Here is a 17,122-nt window from a genome sequence, read left to right on the forward strand (position 1 = left end):
GCGAGAGCTGGTTTTAAGTGTCCTTTTCATGAGTAGCTCAGCCGGGGGCAGCCCTGTGAGCGAGTGAGATCTCGTGCGGTAGCTGAGCAGTACTCGGGACAGGCGAGTTTGGAGTGAGCCTTCTGTGACTCGTTTAAGGCTCTGTTTGATTGTTTGTACTGCCCGCTCTGCCTGCCCATTGGAGGCTGGTTTAATCGGGGCTGAGGTGACATGTTTGATTCCATTGCGGGTCATGAATTCTTTAAATTCGGCACTGGTGAAACATGGTCCGTTGTCACTGACCAGTACGTCAGGCAGGCCGTGGATGGCAAACATGGCCCTCAGGCTTTCAATGGTGGCGGTGGCGGTGCTTCCCGACATTACTTCACATTCAATCCATTTTGAAAAAGCATCCACCAGCACCAGGAACATTTTACCGAGAAACGGGGCCCGCATAGTCGACATGGATCCTCGGCCATGGTCTGGAGGGCCAGGACCACAAACTTAGTGGTGCCTCTCTGGGTGCGTTGCTCAACTGAGCACATACGCTGCATTGCCGTACACAGGACTCTAAGTCAGAGTCGATACCGGGCCACCACACGTGGGATCGCTTTCATCATTACTATACCCGGGTGTGTGAGATCCAAGATGAACGTCTCCCTGCCCTTTTTGGGTAGCACTACGCGGTTACCCCACAACAGGCAATCTGCCTGAATGGACAGCTCGTCCTTTCGCCGCTGGAACGGCTTGGTTAGTGTAAAGTGCTGTCCCCTCAGTACAGATTCACACGAGGCATATAGTGAAGTCAAGGTCACTCTGGACCTGCACCTTTATTTCACAGCTCTGGAATGCTGCACTTGCCTGAGACCTGTCCTTATATACCTGTCTCTTGCAAGTGCACCCCTGGTGGTAAGGTATGCTGGTGGTTACAGGTTATATCTTATTACAGTCATGTATAGCATGTTAGGATACAGTTATATATAATAATGTAAGATACATGACATCACCCTCCCCCAAGGTCTTATTGTCTTTATAGGTTCAGTCTCTCAGGTGGTCTACGCTCTCGCGTGGAGCGTCTGAGTTGTGGTTCAGTTGTTTGCCTTGGTGTCTGTTTTTCTTTGGGTGTGGTTGCTGGTATCTCGCCTGGGCTGTCTGTTTCAATTAGTGTGATTGTTGTTGACTCACCTGGGCTGTCTGTTGGGATTGCCTTTTCCTCAGGTTGTTCCCTCTGTCTGTCCACCAGGTGTGGTGCGAGTTCCACATTGTAGTCTGCCTCTGGTTCCGCAGTGTTGTTGGTAAATCTGCTTTTGACTTGGTCTACATGCCTCCGGCAGGTTTTGCCATTGTCCATTTATACTACCAGTAGCCTGTTTCCTTCCTTGCCCATTACTGTCCCTGCAAGCCATTTGGGACCCCTGCCATAGTCTAGTACAAACACTTTGTCCCCTATCTCATTCCATCTCCCCCTCGAATTTCTGTCATGGTACTCAGTCAGCTTACGGCACTTTGCCTCAACGATTTTGTGTATGTCTGGGAGGATTAATGAGAGCCTTGTTTTTAAAGTCCTTTTCATCAACAGTTGCGCGGGGGGGATCCCAGTCAGTGAGTGCAGACGAGATCTGTATGCCAGCAGCAGTCGCGACAGGTGACCCTGCAGCATGGGACCTTGGATTTTAAGCATGCCTTGTTTAATGATTTGCACTGCTCTCTCCGCCTGGCCGTTGGAGGCCGGCTTGAACGGTGCCATCTTGATGTGATTTATGCCGTGGTCAATTATAAAGTCTTGGAATTCTGCGCTGGTGAAGCACGGACCATTGTCACTGACCAATATGTCAGGGATTCCATGTGTTGCAAACATGGTTGCGAGGCTCTCCACAGTGGTGGAGGTTGTGCTCGAGTTTAAAATGGTGCATTCGATCCACTTTGAAAATGCATCTACAACTACGAGGAACATTTTGCCCATGAATGGGCCCACATAGTCTACGTGCATCCTTTGAAAGTGCCCACACCTGGCTAAAAGAGATGTTCAAATCGCTTTAGAACTGTTGAGCAGGAGGTCCATTCCTCTAATGACATGGCATGGACATCATCCCATTTCCGGTTTAGTTTTGCCAGCCAGCTTCTCCCCAGCAGTGCTGGGGGGTCTCCGGGGACAATCCACAGGGGAAGTCGGTTCACTGTCCCTTTGTGTGTGACAGAGAACATGGCGCTGCCGAGGACTGGTACGATTTATTTGGTAGAGGTCCTTAGTTTTGTGTCGATCCTTGTGAGTTTTGGTCTGTCTCTTTTATGCGGCCACAGTTGTTCAAATTGTTGAGCGTCCATGAGAGATTGACTCGCTCCCGTATCCAGCTCCATGTTGACAGTTATCCCGTTGAGTAGGACCCTCATCATTATAGGAGGCGTCCTGTTGTGGGAGCAGCGGCCATTGATCGTGTTGACCCGCTGTACACCGGTGTCCCGGGTACTGTCCCCACCATCTTCTGGTCCGCTTTCCGACCCATCCGATTCGTATACCAGCCGAGCTGCCGTTTTTTTGCACATGCGGGCCAAATGCCCTGTATATTCACAATTTCTGCAAACAGCCTGCTGAAATTGACATCCCCTTGACGAGTGCCCACCCCCACACCTCCAGCACAGATCTGTTCCATTGTTCAAAGTGTTTCCAAAGAATGAGCTGCGTCTGGCTGATCTCTCTTGAGCTTCTCTTAGTTTGTAGTTGCTTGCTCGCATTGTGGGTTGATGAGGTGTGAACGGCTGTTCCTCTGGCCCTTGATGGCTTCTGCTTGCTGTCGAGAACCTGTTCTCCCGGTTTTGTCTGTGTGTGGGGGTAGCAGCTTGTTTAGTGCTGTGAACTTCTTGTTCCGATATTTCGTTAGTTGTCGTACCTGCATTGTAAATCAACCTCGTTTCTTCTTCCCCTACCAAGAATGTCTGTGCAACCAGTGCTGCTGCCTCTAAGGTCAGGATCTTGGTCTCTATGAGCTTTCGGAATATGCCTGCGTGGCCTATTCCTTCAATGAAAAAGTCTCTCAGCATTTCTCTCCTCAGTTCATCGGAGAACTCACATAAACTAGCCAACCTCCGAAGTTCCGCCACGAAGTCGGGTATGCTCTGGCCCACACAGCGTCTGGAGTTGTATAACCTGTGTCTGGCAATGTGTAGGCTGCTCGCTGGCTTCAGGTGGTCTCTTACCAGTGTGCTCAATTCTTCAAACGAATTGCTTGCTGGTTTCTCAGGTGCCAACAGATCCTTCATTAAAGCGTATGTTTTCGAGCCACAGCTGGTCAAGAGATGGGCTCTTCTCTTGTCTGCTTTATCATCGCCTAACCAGTCTTTGGTTACAAAGCTTTGCTGGAGCCTTTCTATAAAGTCCTCCCAATTGTCTCCCGCATTGTGCTTTTCATCTGATCCGTTGTTTGCCATTCTGTGGATTCTGTAATCCCATAACTCGTCGCCACTGTAAAGTCCTGTCCCCTCAATACAGATTCACACGAGGCATGTAGTGAAGTCAAGGTCACTCTGGACCTGCACCTTCATTTCACAGCTCTGGAATGTTGCACTTGCCTGAGACCTGTCCTTATATACCTGTCTCTTGCAAGTGCACCCCTGGTGGTAAGGTATGCTGGTGGTTACAGGTCATATCTTATTACAGTCATGTATAGCATGTTAGGATACAGTTATATATAATAATGTAAGATACATGACAGTTAGCTCTTGCATTTCAACGGGGATGCTGGCCCAGCTCCCATGCAGTGCACAGTTTTTTTACTAGGGACAGCAGATGATCTTGGCTGGTCCAAGTCCTAACCTGACAGGCTGTAACAGGTGATTTATCATTTTCAAATGCTTCCATGACCATCAACAAGTCTGTGGACTGCGCCATTTCCACCCCCGTGGGGCTTGTGATCGGTTTCCAGCTCAAATTTGAGGCCAAACAGCTACTGATGCATTTTCTTTACCCCGAACACACACGCTAATGTCTCTTTCTCAATGGTAACCGACTGAGAGCATCCGCACAGTTCTCGGTGCCTGGCCTGTGGCAGATGGTATAGTTATACGCTGATAGTGCGAGTGCCCACCTTTGTATGCGGGCTGAGGCATTAGTATTTATCCCCTTGTTTTCAGCGAACAGGGATATGAGGGGCTTGTGATCGGTTTCCAGCTAAAATTTGAGGCCAAACAGGTACTGATGCATTTTCTTTACCACGAACACACACGCTAATGCCTCTTTCTCAATCATGCTGTAGGCCCTCTCGGCCTTAGACAAGCTCCTGGAGGCATAGGCGACAGGTTGCAACTTCCCCGCAACATTAGCTTATTGTAATACACACCCGACCCTGGACGCGACGCGTCACATGCTAGCACAAGTCTTTTACACGGGTTATACAATACAAGCAGCTTGTTGGAGCATAAAATGTTTCTGGCTTTCTCAAAAGCAATTACTTGGTTTTTTGCCCCATAGCCAGTTCTCACCTTTAAGCAATAACACATGTAGGGGCTCTAAGAGGGTGCTTAACCCTGGTAGGAAGTTATCAAAATAGTTGAGGAGTCCCAGGAACGACCACAGCTCTGTGACGTTCTGTGGCCTGGGCGCGTTCCTGATAGCCTCTGTCTTGGCATCTGTGGGCCGAATGCCACCCGCTGCAATCTTTCTCCCCAAAAACTCCACTTCTGTTGCCATGAAGACGCATTTCGACCTCTTCAGCCGCAGCTCTATGCGATCCAGTCGCTGGAGGACCTCCTCCATGTTTTGTAGGTGCTCGGCGGTGTCCCGACCCGTGACCAATATGTCGTCCTGAAAGACCACCGTGTGTGGCACCGACTTGAGTAGGCTCTCCACGTTTCTCTGGAAGATCGCTGCAGCCGACCGAATTCCAAACGGGCATCTGTTGTAGATGAACAGTCCCTTGTGCCTGTTGATGCAGGTGAGGCCCTTCGAAAACTCCTCCAGCTCCTGCATCATGTAGGCCGAAGTCAGGTCGATTTGGTGAACGTCTTGCCTCCTGCCAGCGTCGCAAATAGGTCGTCTGCCTTAGGTAGCGGGTATTGGTCCTGCAGCGAGAATCGATTAATAGTTACTTTATAATCGCTGCAAATCCTGACCGTGCCATCACTTTTGAGTACTGGAACAATCGGGCTGGCCCACTCGCTGAATTCCACTGGGGAGATGATGCCCTCGCGTTGCAGCCTGTCCAGCTCGATTTCCACTCTCTCCCTCATCATGTGAGGTACCGCTCACGCCTTGTGGTGAATGGGTCGTGCCTCTGGGACCAAGTGGATCCGCACCTTCACCCCGGAAAAGTTTCCAACGCCTGGCTCAAAAAGGGAAGGAAATTTGTTAAGAACCTGGGTACATGAGGCCTCATCGACATGTGATAGCGCTCAGATGTCATCCCAATTCCAGTGGATTTTGCCCAGCCAGCTCCTTCCAAGCAGTGTGGGGCCATCGCCCTTGACAATCCAAAGTGGCAATTCGTGCACTGTGCCCTCGTAGGTGACCTTGACCATGGTGCTGCCCAGGACAGGGGTAAGTTCTTTGGTATACGTTCTCAGTTTCGTGTGGATGGGGCTCAGGGCTGGTCTGAATGCCTTGTTGTACCACAGTCTCTCAAACATCTTTTTACTCATGATGGATTGGCTAGCGCCAGTGTCCAGTTCCATGGCTATGGGTAAGCCATTCAATTTTACGTTTAGCATTATAGGTGGACATTTCATCGAAAATGTGTACACCCCGTGTACTTCAGCATCTGCCTCCTCTCTCTGAGGCTCGAAATTGCTTTGATCCACCATGGACAGATCTTCCTCTGCCACGTGGTGGTTAGCAGGTTTCGCAAAGCTTGCAGCCAAGCTCGTTGGAGATGCCCCATTGTTCCACAGCTCTTGCAAACATACCCTTTGAAGTGGCATGAATAGGCTGAATGGAAGCCTCCACAATGCCAACAAGTTGTGAATTGCCTTGCATTCATCCTTTGTTGGGGACTCTGAGTCATCTGGGTCACCTGAGGCCTGCTGGCAGTTGCAGACTCATGGGTTCTGCCCTGTACATTTCTGCTCGCAAACACAGTTCCAGTTAATTTATGAACATTGCTAGCACTTGTGTGCTGGGAGATTTGTTTGGTGTTATCACTGATGGACATAAACGCCTGTGCTATCGCAATGGCCTTACTGAGGGTCGGTGTCTCTACAGTCAAAAGTTTTCGTAGGATGGTCTCGTGGCCATTGTCCAGTACAAAAAAGTCTCTGAGCATCTGCTCCAGGTAGCAATCAAACTCACATTGTCCTGCAAGTCACTTTAGCTCGGCGACGTAGCTCGCCACTTCCTGACCTTCAGTTCGCTGGGAGTGCATGCTTTACAGATACACAACAGAGATCACCTCTCGTTCTTCTAAACTCGAGGGAATATAGGCCTAGCCTGCTCAATACCTCCTCATAGGACAATCCCCCCCATCCCAGGAATCTGTCTGGTGAACCTTTGTTGCACTCCCTCTGAGGCAAGTATATCCTTCCCTAGGTAAGAGGAGCAAAATTGTAGTAGCTGTACAAATCCTATAATTACACTCAGGAATCCCTAACTTGACCTCCCTCATCCACAGGGAGAGAGGAAGCATTTAAAACCAGCACCATTGATGAGATTGAACCAACATTTCTGGGGGTTCATTTTCATTTTACATAATCTGACCAATAAAGATTGAAAAAGTCAGCCCCCACCTAATCCTACCGCATCCAACAGCTCCCTATCTCACCCCATCCCACCCACCCCACCCAATCCCATCCCAACCTCCCTATCTCACCCCACCCCACTTTACCCACCTCACCCCACTCCCCTCCACCCCCTCCCACCCCACCCCACCTAACCCCACCCAATCCCATCCCACCCTCCCTATCTCACCTGAGGCCTGCTGGCAGTTGCAGACTCGTGGTTTCTGCCCTGTACATTCCTGCTCGCAAACACAGTTCCAGTTAATTTATGAACATTGCTAGCACTTGTGAGCTGAGAGATTTGTTTGGTGTTATCACTGATGGACATAAACGCCCGTGCTATCGCAATGGCCTTACTGAGGGTCGGTGTCTCTACAGTCAAAAGTTTTCGTAGGATGGTCTCGTGGCCATTGCCCAGTACAAAAAAAGTCTCTGAGCATCTGCTCCAGGTAGCCATCAAACTCACATTGTCCTGCAAGTCGCCTTAGCTCGGCGAGGTAGCTCACCACTTCTACATCCCATCCCTCCCACCCCACCACCCAGGCAAGAGTCCCATACTCTTTTTCCTGAGCCTTCCTCCTGTGTTAAGGCTCTTTAATGTTATCACCAGATTACCTGCAAACTGAGAGAGCAACTTCGCAGCTGCATCAATCATTGCCGAGACAGGCCGTGTACAGCAGAGGGTCACACAAAGCTCAGCACTGTTCTGAGCGTCATTTTCAGCCCTGCCATCAGGGGACTATTCCGACTGCACCAATGTGACTGTTCTATTTCTAAAAGTGTTTTATCCTTTATTGAAACTCAAGAGCAGGAAACGTTAAATGGAATGCTGCTGCCTTGTAGCTCCCAGATTACCTTGAATCGTTTTTGATTTAAAGGGACATTCTCTGCATGGAGAAGTCGGCAAATTCTTCTTTTAATTTGCTGCAAGGGATGGTCTAGAACACCAGTGATGATATTATCTGCAACCGACACAATGACGTTTGTCAGTGTGATTTACTTCACTTCACAGTGTGTTTCAAAATAAATAAGAAGATAATTTGTCAAAAGAGCTCAAAGGGTTTTTCTCCTTAGAGCAGAGAAGCTTAAGGGGAGATTTACCAGAGGCGTTATGATTTGATTGAATGGTGGAGCAGGCTCGGGGGGCCAAATGGCCTACTCCTGCTCCTAATTCTTATGTTCAAAATCATCAAGGGTTTTCGATAAAGTAAATAGAAACATAGAAACATAGAAAATAGATGCAGGAGCAGGCCATTCGGCCCTTCGAGCCTGCACCACCATTCAATATGATCATGACTGATCATTCACCTCAGTACCTCATTCCTGCTTTCTCTCCATACCCCTTGATCCCTTTAGCCGTAAGGGCCACATCTAACTCCCTTTTGAATATATCTAACGAACTGGCCTCAACAACTTTCTGCGGTAGAGAATTCCACAGGTTCACAATTTTCTGAGTGAAGAAGTTTCTCCTCATCTCGGTCCTAAATGGCTTACCCCTTATCCTTAGACTGTGACCCCTGGTTCTGGACTTCCCCAACATTGGGAACATTCTTCCTGCATCTAACCTGTCCAATCACATCAGAATTTTATATGTTTCTATGAGGTCTCCTCTCATTCTTCTAAATTTCATTGAATATAAGCCTAGTCGATCCAGTCTTTCTAAGGAGAAACTGTTCCCACTGGCAGAAGGGTCGGTAAACAGTGGACCCATATTTAAGATAATTGAGAGAAGCTGTCTTATGAAGAAAGGTTGAGTAGGTTGTGCCTGTACTCATTGGAGTTTAGAAGAATGAGAGGTGATCTTATTGTAAAATATAAGATTCTGAGGGGGCTCGACAGGGTAGATGCTGAGAGGATGTTTCCCCTCGTGGGGGAATCTAGAACTAGGGGGCATAGTTTCAGAATAAGGGGTTGCCCATTTAAAACGGAGATGGGGAGGAATTTCTTCTCTCAGAGGATTGTAAATCTGTGCAGTTCTCTGCCCCAGAGAGCTGTGGAGTCTGGGTCATTGAATGTATGTAAGATGGAGATGGACAGATTTTTTGAGTGATAAGGGAGTCAAAGGTTATGGGGAACGGGCGGGGAAGTGGAGCTGAGTCCAGGATCAGATCAGCCACGATCTTATTAAATGGCGGAGCAGGCTCGAGGGGCCAAATGGCCGACTCCTGCTCCTATTTCTTATGTTCTTATGTTGTTATGAACCAGAGGCGATGTGAGGAACTTTTTTTTTAACGCAGCGAGTTGTTATGATCTGGAATTCACTGCCTGACAGGACGGTGGGAGCAGATTCAACAGTAACTTTCAAAAGGGATTTGGATAAATATTTGAAGGGAAAAATTTACAGGGCTATGGGGAAAAAAAATCATAGAATTATAGAATAGTTACAGCACAGGAGTAGGCCATTTGGCCCCTCGAGCCTGCTCTTAACCTTCTCTGCTCTAAGGAGAAAAACCCTTTGCGCTGCTTTGGCAAAATATCTTCTCATTTATTTTGAAACACACTGCGACATGAAGTAAATCACATTGACAAGGACGGGGGGAGTGGGATTAATTGGGTTGCTCGATTAAAGAACTGGCACAGGCACGATGGGCCGAATGGCCTCCTTCTGTGCCCTAGGATTCTATGAAAACATGTTTTCCTCGTGAAAGCTTCCCCATTAAATTCAGGAACAAAACAGTGGGCAATTGGGTGGTGTGTTGGATTAAATATTAATCTTTTCTCTCAGACCCTTGGGTTTAAATCTAGCCTAGAAGAGATGAAAGTCTGTTGACTGTGAGTCTGATGCGTTTTGCCCAAATTCAGTTCCTAATGAGCACTGGGCCCACAACAGAAACTGTTTCTCCTTCAGCACCAACTGATACTAGCTTAGCAATCTGACCCAGGATAGGGTATGGGGTGGCCAGCTGTCAGTCAAGGCTCACTGAGTGGTACTCTCACCTCTGAGTTGCAAGACTGTTGGTTTAAATCCCACTCCAGGGCTGTTTTCCCTGCCTGGGGAGTCTAGGACTAGGGAACAGAGGGTCGGCTAATTAGGACTGAGATGAGAAGTTTCTTCACTCAAAGGGCGGTGAATCTCTGAAATTCTCTACCCCAGAGAGCTGCTCAGTCGTGAGTCTATTCAAGGCTGAGAGAAATAGATTTTTGGATACAAAGGATCTCAAGGGATATGGGAAATGGATGAATAGTAGAGTTGAGGTAGAAGATCAACCACAATCGTATTGAATGACAGAGCAGGTGCAAAGATCGGAATGGTATACTCCTGCTCTCATGTCTTATATTCTTATGTCCAGAGACATGAGAACATAACCCAGGCCGATTCTCTAGGACAGCACTGAGGGAGTGCTGAACTGTCGGAGGTGCCGTCTTTGAAATGAAATGTTAAACCGAGGCCCCACCTGCCCTCCAAGGTGAAAGTAAAAATCCTTTGGCAGTATTTCGAAGAGTTGGGGAGTTCCCTCACCCAACATCACTAAAACAGATTATCTGGTTTTTCCTCACATTGCTGTTTGTGGGAGCTTGCTGTGCGCAGATTAGCTGGGTGCGATTCTCACATTACCACAGCGACTAGGGCCCAGGAGCAGTCCTACGAGGAGGCCTTCCGACCTGCCCGCTCCCCTCCACACAGGATGCCTAAAGATCAGGAGTGTGGGACTGAAGTGCAACCAAAATTTGAGGAGCAGCCCCTTCAAATAATGGAACAGGGGCTGCAACCTCGCACACTGAACATACACATGAAACACGGACTCCTCCAGACCGCAGAAATTACAGGCGGCCTGGGAGTCCGTGAACCGACTTAAAAACTTATTGCACAGGACTGCTCCGTGCAACACCCTCCAGGCCAGGTCTCCAATAGATAAAGGGAGGACTCCCGGATAGAGAATACTCCATTGGGGACCCCCGCCTCCTCCGGAGGTGCGCCATGGCTTGTCCGGACGGCAGACGAGGATGGCAAAGTGGAAAGTGTGCAAGAGCAGCCCGTACAGGAATCCCCTCCGCGCAGAACTGAAAGGCATGGAGGGGATTTCCCTGAGGAGGCTCAAGTTGTGAGGCGCCAGCTCCCGAGGGAGTTTTTGGGGCTTGGCGCCGATGAGGAATTCCGTCCGGACAGGGGTCAGTTTGGACGGGATCTCCCCATGTGCTTGAGCCTCCTCGACACACCTAACAGAGTCAGGTCAACAGCTCTACAACTCTTTTAGAGTAAACAAATCAACATTAGATCGAGTGCCCCCCGAATCTGGGGGATACTGCAGACACTTATAACAGCCCTCTTTCTTTTGGGGGGGGTTTTTTGTGTTTTTTTAGGGCATTAAAATTCAATATTTTACAAGTGCCCCCTATAAAAGTGGAGGGGGACACTAAAACCCCGGCAATTATAACAAATTAAACTTTAAAACATAAAATCAAATTAAAATTTGGTTGCCGGGGGTGATGATGCACTCCAGTCCCTCCGGTGCCCACCTCTCACGGAAGGCCGCGAGCGTACCGGTGGACACCGCGTGCTCCATCTCCAAGGACACCCTGGCCCGAATGTACGCGCGGAAGAGAGGCAGGCAGTCGGGCTGAACGACCCCCTCGACCGCCCGCTGCCTGGACCGGCTGATGGCCCCCTTGGCCGTGCCCAGGAGCAGTCCTACGAGGAGGCCTTCGGACCTACCCGCTCCCCTCCACACAGGGTGCCCAAAGATCAGGAGTGTGGGACTGAAGTGCAACCAGAAATTGAGGAGCAGCCCCTTTAAATAATGGAACAGGGGCTGCAACCTCGCACATTCGATAAAAACATGGAACACGGACTCTTCCAGACCGCAGAAATTGCAGGCGGCCTGGGAGCCCGTGAACCGACTTAAAAATTTGTTGCACGGGACTGCTCCGTGCACCACCCTCCAGGCCAAGTCCCCGATGAATAGTGGGAGGATTCCCGCGTAGAGTGCCCTCCATCGGGGACCCCCGCCTCCTCCGGACAGCAGGATGGTGCGCCATGGCGTGTCCGGATGGCAGGCGAGGATGGCAAAGTTGAGAGTGTGCAGGAGCAGCCCGTACAGGAAACCCCTCCGCGCGGAACTGAAAGGCACGGAGGGGATTTTCCCGAGGCGGCTCAAGTTGTGAGGCGCCGGCTCCCGAGGGAGGTTCCGGGGTTTGGCGCCGATGAGGAATTCCGTCCGGACGGGGGTCAGTTCGGGCGGGATCTCCCCACGTGCTTGAGCCTCCTCGACACACCTAACGGAGTCAGGTCAACAGCTCTACAAACCTGTGAGCATACTCACAAGTGCATACATTACACCTCCCTAACAGCACTGTGGGAGCACCTTCACCACACGGACTGCAGCGGTTCAAGAAGGCGGTTCACCACCACCTTCTCAAGGGGCAATTAGGGATGGGCAATAAATGCTTGGGCCTTGCCAGCGACACTGACAAACTGTGAATTAATGTTTATTTAAAAATGACAGCTGTGTACCTGGATTGAATGCAGTTTATTGTTCCGTATCTGAAGTGTTTGGTTCACAGCGTTTGGCATTTTAAACGTTTAACCTCCTCTCACGTTTTATCAGAACCACGAGTTTCTCGACGAGCCGGTTTTCGAACAGAACTGCCTGGAAAGCTCAATGCAGAATTGTCCGTCCACTCACAGCCCGTCTCTGTCCTCGGAGTCAGGCACGGCCAGCACCTGCTGCTCTCGTCGCAGCCACAAGAAGTCCACCCACCTCCCCAACTCCAGCATGTCGGCAGCTCACCTGAGGAGCATGCAGGAACTCAGCACCATTCACATCCAGTGTGGGGAGCAGACCTCCTTCAACACCAGGTACTGCCTCAGGGCTCAAGGCCATCCTATGATCGTAACATAAGAGGTAGAAATTTACCCCGACCCACCAAGGGAGCGGTTCGGCTGGGCCAGCGGCCTGGAACCCGAAAGGGAACCCGAAACCTGTTGGCAGCCATGATCGTGCTAAATGGCGGAGCAGGCTCGAGGGGCCGTATGGCCTACTCCTGATCCGATTTCTTATGTTCTTATGGTTTCAGAATAAGGGGTCGCCCATTTAAGATGGAGATGAGGAGGAATTTCTTCTCTCAGAGGGTCGTGAATCTTTGGAATTCTCTGCCCCAGAGAGCTGTGGAGGCTGGGTCATTGAATATATTCAAGGCAGAGATAGTCAGATTCTTGAGCGATCAGGGAGTCAAGGGTTATGGGGAGCAGGCAGGGAAGTGGAGTTGAGGCCAAGATCAGATCAGCCATGATCGTATTAAATGGCAGAGCAGGCTCGAGGGGCCGAATGGCCGACTCCTGCTCCTATTTCTTATGTTCTTATGTTCAGTGGATAGCACACTCGTCTCTTAGTCAGAAAGTTGTGGTTTCGTGTCCCACTCCAGGGTGTTAGACACCAACCCAGTGTCTGCTGTACATGGCTTCTCTAAAATAGTTTTCTTAAAGAGGGGGCAGAGATATTAATGTACGATACCGTTAGTGACACATTGATCTAAAGGTGGCCCATTTTATCCAACTTTGCTACTTTTGGTATAATGGATAAATTCATGCATTTTTCAAAACAATTTTAACACTGAGTAGTTACTGGCTGATTTATTAATGAAGGTAAGAGATAAAATATTGATAAATACTGCGCTGTTTCAATGTTCAGCGAAAACTATCCCTAAAGAGGTGTCCTCGGTGAAACGATCACCAACGGTCCTGCTATCTTCTGAGACCGAACGTGTCCCTTTGTGTGAGGCCACACCTGGATTACTGTGCACAGTTCTGGTTTCCTTATTTACGGAAGGATATACTTGCTTTGGAGGCAGTTCAAAGAAGGTTCACAAGGTTGATTCTTGAGATGAAGGGGTTGTCTTATGAAGAAAGGTTGAGCAGGTTGGGCCTCTACTCACTGGAGTTTCAAAGAATGAGAGGTGACTTTACAGAAATGTGTAAGCTTCTGAGGGAGCTTGACGGGGTAGATGTAGAGAGGATGTTTCCACTCATAGGATTGATAGTGGATTCGACACTGACCGTGTCTAGTCATTGCAGAGCAATTAACAAAGCAAACAGAATACCGAGCTACAGTGAAACGGATTTGCATTTATATAGTACCTTACCTGTCCTCTGGACGTCACAAAGCACTTTACAGTTAGTGAATTCGTAGTCACTGTTGTTTTGGGGACCAGCCCAGCAGCCAATTTTCACAGTGATTATTTGCAGCAGTTTTTCGTGTGCGCTTCTGCGCATGCGCGTCCTGGACCCGCCCCCTTTCTGTGCATGCACGCTCGATTCGATCACGCATGCGCAGCACGACATACGAGGAAGCAGGAAGTGGCACCTTTTCACACAGCAAAGATTCACAGAGAACAATTAGATAAACGACCAGTTAATCTGTTTTTGGTTATCTTAGTTGGGGGATAAATGTTGGTCAACAGGCCAGGAGATCTCCCCTGCTTTCCTTTAAACAGTGCAGTGTAACATTAACACTGACTGAAGTTAGAGAACTCTGTGTTCATCTATGGATGGGACGGTAATCATCATCATCATACGCGGTCCCTCGAACGAGGAGGACTTGCCTCCTCAAGAGTTCACAGTTGTTTCGATGAAGGACCCGATGTTCCAGGTCCTGAACTCCAATTGAGGGGGTGGAAGATGCCTATGCGTGGATTTTTTTAACGTGGGGTGACCGTTGCACACCAGCCACCACACGGGCTTGACAGAGCTTGGCCTTTATCCAGTGGCAAGGTTAACCAGGACGACTGGAGACCAGCTCTGCTGCACGGGCCTAGTGCGCACACATATCACAGTGTGGGCTGGGCCCGTGCTGCCCCTGGGCCCTCGGCCCTTCTGGGCTCCGTACCCTCATTCGCTGCACTTTCGCCCACCATGTTCCAGGGCCCAGCGCTCCAGCTCTATTTATAGCCCCGACCTGCGGTGGTGTTCCCACACAGGTCGGGACGGCCTACGATGGGACGCTAAAGCGAGGCCCCATCTGTTTTCTCCAGGTGGACATAAAAGATCCCAAGGCACTGTTTCGAAGAAAAGCAGGGGAGTTATCCCCAGTGTCCTTTGGACTAATATTTATCCCTCAATCAACATCTCTAAAAACAGATTATCTGGCCATTAACACAATTCTGTTTGTGGGAGCTTGCTGTGTGGCTGTCTGCCGTGTTTCCCACATTACAACAGTGACTACACTCCAAAAGTACTTAATTGATTGTAAAGCACTTTGGGATGTTCGTGATAGGCACTATATAAATGCAAGTCTTTTATATTATATCATGCTAATTAACCTATTTACCAGATTTTACACGTGGTGATTACAGTATTTTATTATTCAGTCAAATAAAGCATGGATACAAGAGAGAGAGAGCATTTTTAAAAACCGTTCTGAATGCAGGAAAAACACACAAATGACCTTGAAGATTTCCTCAGTTTAGAGAGCTGCCATTTTTGGCAAACTATGAGATTCCTTGGATAGGGGGGATTGTCCGATGTGGAGATTGAGTAGACTAGGTCTATATTCTCTCGAGTTTAGAAGAATGAGAGGTGATCTCATTGTAACATACAAAATACTTACAAGGCTTGACAGGGTAGATGCAGGGAGGATGTTTCCTCTGGCTGGGGAATCTAGAACCAGGGGTCACAGTGTCAGAATAAGGGGTCAGCCATTTAGGACTGAGATGAGAAGATACTGCTTCACTCAGAGGGTGGTGAATCTTTGGAATTCTCTACCCCAGAGGGCTGTGGAGGCTCAGTCGTTGAGTATATTCAAGACAGAGATCGATAGATTTTTGGATAGTAAGGGAATCAAGGGATATGGGGATAGTGCAGGAAAGTGGAGTTGAGGTAGAAGATCAGCCATGATCTTATTGAATGGCGGAGCAGGCTCGAGGGGCTGAATGGCCGACTCCTGCTCCTAATTCTTATGGGCTTATAAACCCAAGAAGGCGACATATTCTTAATATTAGAGCTGGCCATTCAGGAGGGAGATCAGGAGCGGTTTTTCACACAAAAAGGGTTGTTGAAATTTGGATTCACCACCCTCTGAGTGAAGCAGTATCTTCTCATCTCAGTCCTAAATGGCCGACCCCTTATTCTGAGACCGTGACCCCTGGTTCTAGACTCCCCAGCCCGGGGAAAACATCCTCCCCGCCCCCACACACACACTGCTGAAGATGTTGGGGATCAATTGGAGCTTTAATGGTAGAGAGAGGAAGATTTTTGTTGGGTAAGGGGTATCAAAGGATATAGAGTTCAGGCAGGTAAATGCCATAGAGGTACGGATCAGTCAGGATCTAATTGAATGGCAGAGCAGACCCGACGGGCTAAATGGTCTCCTCCTGTTCCCAATGAAGGAAAACTCGCATTTATATAGCGCCTTTCACCACAACAGAATGTCCCAAAGTGCTTTACAGCCAATGAAATACTTTTTGGAGAGTAGTCACTGTTGTAATGTAGGAAAGGCGGCAGCCAATTTGCTCACAGCAAGCTCCCACAAACAATAATGTGATCATGGCCATATAATCTGTTTTTGTTATGTTGATTGAGGGACAAATATTGGCCCAGGACATCGGGGATAATGCCCCTGCTCTTCTTCAAAGTAGTGCCATGAGATCTTTTACATCCAGCTGAGAGAGCAGACGGGGCCTCGGTTTAAAGTCCCCTCCGTAAGACGGCACCTCCGACAGTGCGGCGCTCCCTCAGCACTGCACTGGGAGTGCCAGCCTAAAGTTTTGTGCTCAAGTCTCTTGGACCCACAACCTTCGGACTCCCAGGCGAGTGTGCTACCCACTGAGCCACGGCTGACACCGAATATCGGAGCCGGTGATTGTGTTACAGGCGGTAATTGTGCTTTTTTTTTTTCATTGCAGCCGCTCCAGCCTGAACGATAAATCGGAGGAGGGTGTGAGAATCAACTGCAAGAGCTCCCAAATCACCACGGCGATAATCAGCATCCCCACGCCGCGCGGCACCACACCCGATGGCGAGAACCGGCAATCCATCCCCAACCAGTCCCACACCAGCATGAACACCGCAAGCTGCAATATCGTAAAAGTGTCTGCCTTGTAAAAAGAAAAAAAAAAAACCCTGCCCTAGCTCTCAAGTCACCTGACATCCTCCAGATCACATGATACTGACAACCGCCTGGCAAGGGTCAAAGGGGAAACTGTGGACGAGACCGAACCCGACGGAAAAGGGCGTGGGTGATCTGACATCACCGCGTCCGCGTCTCAAAGCAACAGCAAGGGTTTCACCGCAAATCTTTCTTCCCGTTTATTTTTTTTGGGGGTGTGGAGACTGCCGGTGGTGGGGGGGGGGGGCCTAAGGCCGGAGTGGCTCAATGCGGGACACATTGGGGACAACGAGAGATACAAAAGGAGCCTACGCCTCATCCTTTCATTTTTTAAGCACCTATCTTAGGTGGCGTTTAAGATGGATAATATTTATTCACAAACTAGAAATGTGACGAGGCGC

General features: G+C 49.2%; 1 protein-coding gene across 2 annotated transcripts in view; it reads left to right on the forward strand.

Moving 5' to 3' along the window:
* The window catches only part of kcnd3 (potassium voltage-gated channel, Shal-related subfamily, member 3), a 407,742-nt gene extending 391,025 nt beyond the window's left edge, over positions 1-16,717 (forward strand). For both annotated transcript variants that reach the window (XM_070859491.1, XM_070859492.1), the window contains 2 exons: positions 12,228-12,478; positions 16,519-16,717. In XM_070859491.1, the coding sequence (XP_070715592.1) occupies positions 12,228-12,478; positions 16,519-16,717 (450 nt within the window). The remainder of the gene's footprint in view (positions 1-12,227; positions 12,479-16,518) is intronic.
* The last annotated feature ends 405 nt before the right edge of the window (positions 16,718-17,122 follow it).

Source organism: Pristiophorus japonicus, chromosome 17, assembly GCF_044704955.1.
Source record: "Pristiophorus japonicus isolate sPriJap1 chromosome 17, sPriJap1.hap1, whole genome shotgun sequence".
NCBI lineage: Eukaryota > Metazoa > Chordata > Chondrichthyes > Pristiophoridae > Pristiophorus > Pristiophorus japonicus.